At 38.5% G+C, this 12,564-nt stretch overlaps 1 protein-coding gene across 1 annotated transcript in view; it reads right to left on the bottom strand.

The window, feature by feature from the left end:
- Positions 1-12,564, bottom strand: part of LOC144634531 (uncharacterized) — a 58,117-nt gene that overhangs the window by 24,082 nt on the left and 21,471 nt on the right. Inside the window, 8 exon segments of the mRNA XM_078493506.1 lie at positions 1,269-1,434; positions 3,202-3,501; positions 4,168-4,467; positions 4,980-5,173; positions 6,186-6,348; positions 8,522-8,606; positions 10,269-10,501; positions 10,625-10,756. Coding sequence (XP_078349632.1) covers positions 1,269-1,434; positions 3,202-3,501; positions 4,168-4,467; positions 4,980-5,173; positions 6,186-6,348; positions 8,522-8,606; positions 10,269-10,501; positions 10,625-10,756 — 1,573 coding nt within the window.

Here is a 12,564-nt window from a genome sequence, read left to right as displayed (position 1 = left end):
CGCTATTTAGTTACAGCCCTTTTTTCGACGTTTTTGCTTGTTTACAAGCAAAAATGGTAGAATAGGGGTTAGAAGACAAAATTTAGAACCACATATTTGTAAACTCTCAAGGGACTTTTTTAATTTCTCAAGGGACTGTTTTAATTTCTCAAGGGATTACTTTCCGCTGTGGGTGATGACTTGCGATTTCGTGGAAAAAACGTGACTTGTCACATTTACAAACGTTATATAACAATTTTAAAAGTGACATGTCAGCTTTCTTATCTCAACGCACGTGTTTCTGAAAGGCGATCTATAAAAAGCGTCGCACAAACAATGGATTGCGTAACTAAAACACGAATAAATAATCACTAGCACTTACATCGCGTTGAGAGCAATGTTGCATGAATCGGCTTTACAACATGCGATCGTATCTACGCAGTTCGAGTGGAATTTCAGTCAAAGACAGCAAAATTCTTTCGTATTTCATCTTCAAATATAATTCGAAAGCATTCACTGTATATGTGGCTTTTGTTTAATCCTGGGTCTTGATATCCGACCCTCGCCGAGCCTAGACAAAACGCAGCTTGAGTGTAACGATTTGTTTACGCAATGTTTTCTCCGACAGTAGTCGGAAATATCCGTATTGTTTTTCGTGCTTTTTCATGGAGCAATCGTAACGATACGGCCTTGAACACATTGAACGGCGGTCTACCTAGAACAATTCAAATATAGCGTCGCAAAAACAAAGCGTCGAACGCATATTTTGCTGTTTCATTTCCGTAATCGACTGCCTCGAAAGGTCCTTGCAGTTTTAAAGTATAGAATTGTCAGATCTCGCTGAAATTTGCACTGTTTATTTGTGTAATGTTAAGGAATATGTGTATAAATACCCGGCGCGAACGAGCCATTTTTGACAAAATTATATGGCTGCATTTCCTCCGCGAAGATAGGAAATTGTTAAATTAAACTACAAAGAAACTGTAATGATAAGTTCGAAGAACAATGCACAGGATAAACCTTCAACTCATACTTCATGCAAAAACGTCGATATCTCGAAGAGACTTTGATTACTATTATATGGCGACAATCTTTCGACATGGCATCTTTCTATATGCTTTAGAGGGTTTTAACTCTAGTACTTTACTGCTAAAAATGCTTTTTAAACATCCAGTAAAGGCTAAAAATAACCTTTTGCTGTGTTTACATGCCTGTGCGCAGGCTGGTTTATGATCAGCCATTTTTCTAAGCGCTCTGACTACAATAAAACCCTACCTCGCACTACTTACTGGGAATTATAGGGTCTGCCTGAAATCAAGTCCTGTATCCAGACAAAAGCGACTGCCTGAGGTATGCCCACGCTGCCAATAACCCAGTGACAGCTTATGTTAGTCGAGCCTCGATTATTACCAGCATGTAAATAACCAAATGGCTGACTCACATACCCTCCGCAACCTACAAAACAATGAAACCGATCAATCAATACACAAAAACGGTCAAACAAACAAAGAAACAAACAAACAAAAAACTGATACAGACAGACGAACGGACAGACACAGACAGACAGGCAGACAGACAGACAAACAGACAGACAGACAGACAGACAGACTGGAAGGAAAGAATCAAGGGAAAGAAGGGGGAGGGAGGAAGGAAGGAAGGAAGGAAAGGAAAAGAAAGGTAAGGAAAGGAAAGGAAATATGGGAAATGGAGGAGTAAAAACAGATGAAAAATACGAACGAACGAAGTGAAGGACACAGGACAATCAAATTGAAACGAATAAATGTTAGTATTTATAAAATAATTAAGATATTACGCGCGCTCTCATTGGTCGATAGGTGAGTTTAGATGAGAGTATGTAAACACGGTTGTGACGTCCCGTTTTCTGTGTTTCCCGGCACAATTTAAAAACATTATAATACTGCCAAAAAGACTTGCAAAGTAATTTCAAGTACAATATTAAAGAAATGGAAAACAATACCAAATTTTGATATGTGTTCAGGCTTTCTCTTCCCATATGAACCCGAGGAAAAAAAGCAAAAGAAAGAAGAACCACAGCGCTTTGCCTGGAGGGAGCTCAAGCGAACGAAAGTCCTCTATTTCTTAAATAGTAAACGCTAAAAATGAGTAATTATATGCCTACCGTAAGCTTCCTCGATGCTCCTGTGGCTAAAGGGCGGTTTATACGGTACGATTTGTCGGGCCGATTTGTCCCAGATATGATAGGAAAATGAGTGCGCTGTTAAAATCGACCCGATTTTTCAAAATCTGTCGCAGTGCCAAATTTTTTGGGTCGATTTTCATCCCCGCAATTCAAATTAGGCAAAGAAAATCGCGCCAACAAGTCGCAGCGTATAAATTTGCATGGAGCAAATAAGGCCGAAAAATTGTAGCGTGTAAACCCGATTTAAGTAGCTTGTGTCACTAAATGATAAACATATTTTTCAGGTTGATATGATAGTTATGTAATCATAACAATGGATCCAATAAGCTTGCCTTATACTTAACAATTATCCCGCGAAATCGCGCGGAATATCGCCTGATACTTAGCCGACAAGGCTGTAGGCCGCGTTGGCTAAAATTAGACGATATTTCGTATTACGTAACATGACGTCATTAAAGCCGCCATCTTGGATCCGCCATCTTGGATTTCACCATCTTCTTAGAAAGTCAGAAAACAACGGAAATTGATGCAAAATCAAGCCAGAATGCTTATGGAATGTAAAATTAAACAAATCCTACAATCTTAAATTCACGATTTCTGGCCAGACCTTCTTTTAATTATATCGGCAGCGTCAAATATCATGGACACATGGCTGACATATCAAAAGTTTGGCAAGGGATTAATGAACGGCTTCTGAACGTTTCAGCATTGCAATATATATCCTCTTTTAAGAATCCAGAAAAAAAGGGGGATGTGGCATCAACCCAACCCAACCCCCCCCCCCCCCTCCTCCATGCACGTTCGACGTAGGGAGGATGTGGACAAAAAAATTGGTAGCATCTCTCATTGCCTTGAAAAAATTAGCAACAGCCAACAAGTGACTGGAAGCCTATTTATTAAAAAAAATTGACCACTTTATTACCATTAAACTATGCCTTTGCTTGTCCTTGCTTTTTGACTACTTTCCGATGTTATTTTTTTCGCTTTTAGGTTAGAGTGCAAACACATAGTAATGGTTGTTCAGTTCATAGATTCTCTATTCATTACAAAAAAATATTTACCTGTGGTAATATATTTATATTTTGACTCTGGTCCTGCACCCTTCGATGTAAACGCTGCCACTGATATTCTGTAGCTTTGCGCTGCCTTCAGACCTCTTAGTATCACCATATGAACATCGGGGCCGCTAGTATTCACAATTTTCACACTTGAACGCCGATAATGATAAATCTCGCGGTAGTAAACTCTGTATCCCAGTAGTCTACCGATTGAGGGGTGTTGGCGAATAGGATGCCATTGTACCTTCACCTCATCGAGCCGTAGGTTTGACAGTCGGACTATCCATGGTGAAATGGTCGGAACTGAAAAGCGCCACATAAAAAAATGTCAGTTACAGACCAATTTAACGAACATAACGTTGGTTCGAATGGGATGCCACCTTTGGCTTTATGTGTTTATGAATTATTACATGCTTCGTTCAAGTTTTATTTCAGTTTTTGCAGATTCGCAGGAAAATGTTATTGTTTATCTCTAACCCTGTGTACATGTGTTATTTTGTATTTTTTATATAAAGTAGAGTGAATTACCAAGATTTCTCTCGCTAAGAAAAATGATATCTTTACACTATAAAAGATATGATATCTTTCACTTGCGGAGATATCGATTTCGTCACGTTTGCTGACGAGTTATTGTGTATGAGCCAAACTTTATCGATATTTAGTCGAAACATCTTCGGATATTCCTTGGGTGATGTTCGGCAATCTTCGTAAATTTTCGGAAAAGTTCGGAAATATTCGTATCACCTTCAGACAACATTTTAAAAATCTTCGGAAATCTTCCAAAAATGGTCGGAAATCTTCGGAAAATCTTCAAAAACCTCGCTATTAGTAGGTTTATAAAATAAACAAAATAATACATGGTTGCTTGGAGACATGAACTTTTTCTTCTCTCTTTTCGTGTTCAAGTTTTACAAACGAAGATAAATTTCATATTTCCAAGCAACCATGTATTATGTTCTATTTATTTACCTCGTTCGTCAGTCCTTGTTAATTCTGTTTGACTGGAATATGTGCCATTGCCAGGAATTGTCGTCAAAGCAAAAACTTGCACGTCATAAAATCGGTAAGTTTTCAAGATATTACCAGTGTGATGTGAATTATATGAATTTGGGACTTGAAAAACCAAGCTGACGTTTGAGTAATGCTCTCTGTAGTTCACTAAGAATTTCTGGATAGGTAGACTCGTTAAAGGAAACTTGGACCACTCCACTGACAAAGATGAAGACGTGGTATTGGTGACCGTGATATTCCAGGAAGGCACAAGTTGAGCTGAAAGGAACAAATGAAAAGAGGGGATAACATTATATGCCACCTGAATGCGAAAGTAACATAGGCACTTCAGTTAAGCGGATTTAAAATGCCACATGCTCGATCGAGTGCCTAACCCTATCCAAATTGCGGGAACGGGGAAGTGCGGTTGAAGCTCGCTCCAATTTTGAAGAATTGAAGCTTCCAAACGATTAAAGCTTTAACCACCAACCTTGGCGACTTTTCATTTCACTTCTTAGGTGACAACCAAGTTTGAGAAAATTTGACATTTTCAAAGTTGGTGCCTGTGTCAAAAGCACCGCCCTCCCCTCCGAACTCAATAGGGTTGAATAATTTTTTCTACGTAATATACCAAACCGTTCCTGATAAGCTGAGATAACATGTTTGTTGTTATTGATTTGACCAAAGTACCAGTGTATTTGAAAGAAATAGGTGAGGCACAGGAACGCAAACCAAAGCAATTAAGCAGTTTTAATTTAATAGTTCATGTAATAAAATAGTAAACTTCTTACATGAGCTTAGAGCGTGATTTAAAATGGTGTACTGGACTCTAGCGTAACTTTTCCGGGATGAGATCACGACCGCCAATGTGATGCTGCGTCCATCCACAAATGGAATTTCCAATGACAACCCGAAAGTTTTTAAACCGCTTGCCGCTTGAGCGTACACTTCAACACCATTGCTGTCAAAAATCTTGAAGAATTCACTACACAAACCACAAAGACGTAATTGATTAATATGTAGATTAATTAATCGTTAGGACAGTTAAAACGAAAGTCAGTGCATGTGTTTTCATTGTTATGATTTTTCTGCAACGAATAACAATGGGGAGTTTGAGGTGGGTTTAAGTAAACGCAGCTTCGAAGCACTGAGGGGGAAAAGAAAAAAAAAACACGGAAAGGTAGTTTGCCGCGCACATGTATTTGCAGGGTTTCGATGACAATTAGTGAAGCAAAGGCGACCGTGAGCTGAACGTTAAAAAGCGTTTAAATTCTCCAACGATTTTCCAAAATTTTTTTTTTAACAATGCTAAGTAATACAAACTACATCCTTGTACAAAATAACTCTTGAACACTTTGAAAATACAGTAGAAGTAATTAGGGGTCGGTGATTACACCAAACTATTTCTTTTGTTACGTCAAAGACGCAAGATTGTACATATAAGCTACGCCCACTTTTACAGCTCATGACGATCTAGACAGAGCAAACAGTATGGTGAGAATATCAATGCGTTTCGACCGCACAGCAGTGTTGAATTTGTTGCTTCCAACGACATCGTTGCTCCAAATGCATAGGAGAATAGTCGGTGAGATGTTTTGTCTTTGCTTCTCTTTTCAAAAAATTGCAATTCCCTCGATTTATAGGAAGACAAAAAATGAACTAGAGACTTGTAGACCTGATACGAAGATTACATTACAATTCAAATGCCAACCTTCTGTTCTTTTTAGCGCAAAACTCCCGATCGCCGTAGTTGAAAGACTATAAAAGCATTGTGTTTAAACAGCTAAATGGTTTCCCGGACCACTATAACTGCTATAATACAAGTACATTGTATGACCAGCGCATTCTTCAGTGAGCACTGATAGGAAAACATCATAACGCGTAGAAAAATAACAGGGCTTTTACCCTTTGCTTTTCTTCTGTAATGTAAAACAAATCTGGAAATTCTGGTAGTACGCACTTGCGTAAATCGCGTAAAGGCAGGTATTAAGGCCTACCTGATATGGGCCAAGTATATCCCTTGTAGCGAGATTATTGCAACTGCTTGTCCTAGTCCAGCATCACCGATTGTCCGATTGCAATATGATTCGCCCTCATCTCCAGAATTAGGTATACGAAAGTCCAACTCTCCAGAGGATTTATTTAAAACATCTCCACAACCTAATTAGCCATTATTTAAAAATATACATATTTTTAAAATAGCCGTAATTCAGCAGGAATGAAAGAAAAGACAACAAAAGAAAGTGAGGCAAAGCACACGTCAGTAAACTAAGGCCAACAACAATTGACGTCTATAATAAACATTAATGAATATTTCCCCTTTAGTTGTTTTAAATATAATTGTCGAGCAATCCCTTACATCAAATAAACACGGTGAGACGTTTTGTAATATTATCTTATTAACGACATATTCACAAAAATGTTGACGCTGCTCCATCCAAAGTATGTTAAAACGATTAAAAAACGACAACAACAAACAAACCAAAAAAAAGAGATATGTTTCATTTTTTGGGCCATGCTCAAGGCGTCACTAGCGTTACCATAGCAACGCCAATCTTGATACTTCTATGACCAATGGATAAGTTGTTATTTTTTTTTTTTATTTCAGGGTGAGATGTGATGATGATCCGCCAAGTCAAAACGTCATTTGTCATTCTCCCTATTGCACCACATGGAGAATGTTTAAAGCCACCTGTAGGTGTCGCCAAACAGTTTTTCGGAAACACACCATACATTTGCAATTAACTTATCTACTTTATATCGGATCGATATAAAACCTTCACCAGTTATTAATTTAAAGGCTGGTATAATGTATTTTTTTTAGGGAAATCGACATAACCATGAAAGCTTTAAAAAAAACAAAAATGTGAAGTAGTGAAACAGATTTCAAATAATAAGGTTTTGTAGGGTTTAACAACAAACAAGAACGTGGAAACGTTGTACTTTCGATTTCGAATAAATGATAAAAACATTTCTAATCGTCGTCTTTGTATATAATTAGTAATTAGACAGAAAGATGAACACAACTTTGATAAAGGTGCTTCAGAATAATGGCAAACTATGTCCTAATGTCTCGTTTAGACGCCAGGAAAGTTTCATTATTTTTTTTTTTTTCAACGAGTCCGAGAAAGAGTTTAATTTTACTTTAGGTTACTCCCATTTCAACATTTGTGAACTTTTCATTTGTTTTAATTTTTTTTTTCACCACATGATCATGCAAGCAACTTTATTCCGACATTGATTCCCTGAAACACTATAAAATGGTCGCCTTGCATCTAACGGTGACGTAGTACACAATAACACCTTTCTGGAAGGCATGCTAGCGTTACGCCCTGAGACATCAAGAACAAAGAAAAGTCAAGCATGATTGGTTGAAGTCACTTTGTCTTGGCTGTCCCAACATTGATTACCCTCCAGCAAGTGTTACCTTGAACCTTGTTACAGCAAGCTGTAAAGGGCACATTTAACGATAAAGTAGGCGTTTCAGGCAACGAAAAAAATCATCGATTACCCAATTTTGCTAAAACATTTCAATGAATGTATACTACGTTCCTACATGAAGACGACATCTACCCTTCTATTGTTTTCTGTATTTTTTGCCTGTGTTTTGTTCCATTGTTGCATCATGAAACAATGTTCCATTGTTGCATCATGGAAGAATGTGGAATGCCTTAGCATAATTTTGTACACCATGAATTTGTTACGCAATTTTTTTGTCGGGTCAAACGCTAAAATTTAGGTTGCTTTCCGCAGGCTTTACTGTTTATATGATATTCAATAATGTCCACATACAGCTATTTCAGTTAACGTTGTCCGGATCAAAGCTTAAAGACAAGACTGAAAGGCAGTATGGGTAGAAGAAGAGAGCAACTGCGCGTGCTGAATACTAAAATATATAATGACATGACAAACGCGAATTTGCACGTTTTCTATTTCTTCAGACATGTGAAACAAGGTGGTTTTAGCTACACTGAATTTAAGGAGAATTTTCAAAACTCAGAACCAAGCAACAGGGAAGGTAAAGCTACAGAAAGTCCTCCTGAGAGAAACAAACAAACTCTTGAATTCTCCACGTGCGATGATGCTTAATGAAGCTTATATGCAAATTTGTAGTGAATACCCAGAACGCCATACGGTCTTGCCTTTTAGCTTTAAGCTTTGACCCGACAACGTTTATTGAAATAGCTGTATACAACTTATTTATCAATGATTGGGTATTCGTTTGATACCATTAGTAAAGCATCAACTGATGGACGATGGCAGTACTGAACTATGAACTTGTATGTGCTGGCTGGGCTATAAACCGCTGCCATCCACCTTAAGTAATTCCTACCTGGACAGTTGCCTTCCGTAACTGTGACGTCATCAATAGCAATGTCACTTTTGTCCGCTGATCCTATAATCCCCTCAAATGTTAACTAGGGAAATCAAACTTTATATCACCAAAAATTTACATAATCGAAAAACCCTGACTTCGAATATAACAAAAGGGTTAATGTTCGCGGGCGTTTATATGTTTTTGGCCCGATTAAGGCTAATATGAACTCTGAAAAGGGCCAAAAACATATTAACGCCTAAGAACATTAATTCCATAACTATTATAATAATTTCAGAGGGCATTTAGAACAGGAATCAACAACAGTAAGCGATATCTTTAACACTACCGGCGTCAGGTCGGATTTCACTTGGCTCAAAAGCTTACACAATTTCTGAAACAATCTTTGCTCTCAAGTTCTCTTAAAAAGGGAAATAGAGAGTTCTTTAGACAGCAAAGTAGTCGTCTTTTAGAAGTACTTTTTTCTTCTGAATTATTGTAAACTGCCATGGTAGCTTAATTGACATAATGCCTGAACAGAGCGAGGTTTGGTTGGCAAACTTTCTACATGCACTTTGCTGCCTTGATTCTTCTTCGGTATTTCGTAATTCCTCTCCATCTAGCTGACAGGGCTGTTACTTTGCTTCCCCTAAGTTTTTTCAGACATTTAGTCATTGTAAAGATCACAAATAGCTTGTTGCTGGAAACTCCTCGACGCAAATTAAACGGAGCTTGAATTGCTACAAGCCAGCAAGAAAACGGCGCCAACAGTAAATGGTTTTCAGCTCTAATTAGCTGACTTCGTTATTTTCTTGTTTCTGATTGCCTCACGGCAGCGGACTAAAATATATATTTTATCCCGAAAAATACACCACAATGCCCGATGAAGTTATTATAATGCCATTTTTTTGTTTTAAGCACAGGGGACCCAAACGCTGTATTAGTTATTCATAATCTTAAAATAAAAAATGTTCTTATTTACCTGCGTTCCTGTGTCTTTTTTCATCGGTTTGGAGCGATTTGAATCAGAGCGAAGGCGGTTTACGTTGCGAGTCTCAAACGGTAATCAGTCTGTCGCAATGTCAATACGACGCGCCTCAAGTTTCAGTTATTATTAACTCTAGTTACTAACGCCAAACACGAAACTCCCCGCGAGGAGAGTTAATAGTTAATGGTGTTAGTAACTTGAGTTAATAATAACTGAAACTTGAGGCGCGTCGTATTGACATTGCGACAGACTGATTACCGTTTGAGACTCGCAACGTAAACCGCCTTCGCTCTGATTCAAATCGCTCCAAACCGATGAAAAAAGACACAGGAACGCAGGTAAATAAGAACATTTTTTATTTTAAGATTATGAATAACTAATACAGCGTTTGGGTCCCCTGTGTTTTAAGCAAAGTTTAGGCCAAATAATTAGATTTTAAAAATGTTTTAGTAGAATAATTAGTTTCTCTATGATATATTAAAGTGCGATGTATTTGTACCTAAAATTTTTTTTCTTTACTTGTGATGACAAATAAAGACGGCAGGCTCGAAAGAAAATATCATCGGGGAGTTAAAAAGTGAAGTGTTGAGTAGGCTATTCATTGTAATTATTCAATCACGCATAAAGCCAATAAAAAGCGCGCCTTCCAAAATAAAACACTTGTTTTATTTTTCAAACTACTTAAAAAGACTACTTTTGTTGGGCTGATTATTTTCCAGTGACTTGGCGATTTAAAACACACATACAAATAAGTTATAAGGTATATATTATACTTACCACATCGCTCAGATACAGGGTTCTTGTCACTTTCCTCCAATCCCATCCCTGAAATCCTGATTTAGTAAATATTTTGACATTTCCATTGTAGACGTTCAGAGTTCCCACTGACAATCCGTACATGTGATAGTAAAACGTCAAGCAAGAAGATGATTTAATTCTCGGTAATGTAACCTGGAGCTTGGCATTGTCGCCAGTCGACCAAGATGAAGCCTCGATATACATATACTTGCCTATTGAAACAAAACAAAGGATATTCTATAGTCTTGTATGTCACCGTCGGCAACAATTTATGATTCTTTTATGATTTTTTTTATGTGAAGCCTGAAGCCTCTTTGAGAATGAATTGAACTAACCTGATCCGCCATGATCTCTTAATGGTCCCGTGCCTGAGGATGGGGTGGAACCAGAATGCAGTGTCCAGTCGAAAACATCTGACTGGGATTGACTCCACCCAGGGCACAATCCACTATCGAAGCTACAGGAGACTAAAACAAGTGGATACGGATATCACTTTATTAATTAATCTTTAGTAAAATAAGAAAAGGAGTTAAGACAACTCAAGCTACGGCTTGTGATGTCTGTTGCGTTTGCGGGGAAGTGGGAAAAATGAGGGTGCAAGGGGCCCTCGCAACAAGTTTGGACGATTTACCGGCTGCTACCCGTTATGTATATTGTTTGTGGCGGCCGTTTTGAATATTAAGTACGTGATTTGCTGTTGCGAGGTCTGGAACCGTCGACGGTCTGGATAATTCGGAAGTACTTGGGACATCCAATCACGCGCCGAGAATAATAATAACAAGAAATAAAACCTTATGTCTTGTCTTGAAGTGAAATTGGAGAAAATAACCGAAAGTAAAAATCCGAGTTTCGCGGATTGTTCGTTTAAAACTATCTGGAATATCAATTGAGGTCGTGAATTTGCCGTTTTACTATGATCTGTACCACCATCCGGGTCAGTTTATGCAATTGTCACCCAAATTGGTCAAAATAACCGCTTGTGCCCTGCCCAGAAAGCAAAACGTGTTCCACTACAATTTAAAAACTGTCCTCTGAGAGTACCGAATAGAAATACTTCGAAAATCACGAAGCCGAAGCCGAAGACAACGTGAAGTGTCCGCAAACTAATCAGAAATTAGGCCAGACTATAGTTCGAAAACTATTCTTTCGAGGACCGAGAAAAAAAAAATCAGCTTTATTCCAGAGGCGGTTTCCAGTTCTCTGTTAGAGTTGAAGTTGAAAGCCTTATGTAAATAATCATAGTCCAGAAACGAGCCGAAAACGTAACACGTAAAACTACTCTCGCACTCTTTAAATCGCCGAAGAAACCTCATAAAAAAGAACTTAAACAATTCAGCAAAGCAATTTAGTTCGACACGCCATGCCGTGCTACACGACTCTGGCACGGCAGCGGTTCAAACGTCGTGCTTTTGCCGCGCCAAAGTTGGGGCCAAACAAAATCATAAATTATATTAATGTATGTTGGCGGGATTACGTTCCCGCGAGGAGTTACGAGGAAACCCGAAAATAATTCTCCTTTACGGAGTATGCGCACAACCTCGTCCTCAGGTTCTTCTCTGTTTTCAGCCGCCATTTTGAAAACGGGGAAGACCCTGGGGACGCATTGAATTTTATTCTTACCAGACGGCAAAATCATGGCGGCCAGGCAAAGGAATACAAAAAAAAAAATTCTCTGCTAAAATGCACGGCGAGGATGTTTCATTCAACGAAGATGACACTCATGACAGGGAGCAGAGCGAAGAAGAAGCTAGCGTCACTGAATCTGAAATAAGCAAGTTTTCGGAAACTAGTCGGGCAAAGAAACAAACATTCGCCGTACCTGCAAAATGATTTTTTTTCTGTTGCCGGCCTTTCTTTGCTTTGCGTCTTTTTCTTGAGTCTTGCAATAACTTTAAAAGTAGGAGTTTTTGCTTCAATTTGGAAAACGGCGCCATTTTTGTAGGAACACCGCTGACTAATTGTTACGCAGCTTCAGTAAATCCTGAATTTGTTACGACTCTTGCACGACGTCTGAAACAGAGTCGTGCTTCTGCCGTGCTACAGTTGAACCTAATTGCAATTTAGTTCGGCACGGCAGAAGCACGACGTTTGAACTAGGCCTTTAACACACGCAGATTTCGGTCTTTTTCCGCTGATATTTTGCAGAGAACGACTAAGAAATGTACCAAGATTTGTAACGCACGTACAAAGCTATTCAAAGTCATTTGCATAGTACTTTATTATGCATGCAGGTCATAAATCCCGTGGAAATGGCTAATTATCCCCATGGCTCTCT

Source organism: Oculina patagonica, chromosome 13 (genome assembly GCF_052425735.1).
Source record: "Oculina patagonica isolate OP01 chromosome 13, crgOcupat, whole genome shotgun sequence".
Taxonomy (NCBI): domain Eukaryota; kingdom Metazoa; phylum Cnidaria; class Anthozoa; order Scleractinia; family Oculinidae; genus Oculina; species Oculina patagonica.
Note: the sequence above shows the minus strand (reverse complement) of the source record. Positions and strands in the feature narration are given on the sequence as shown.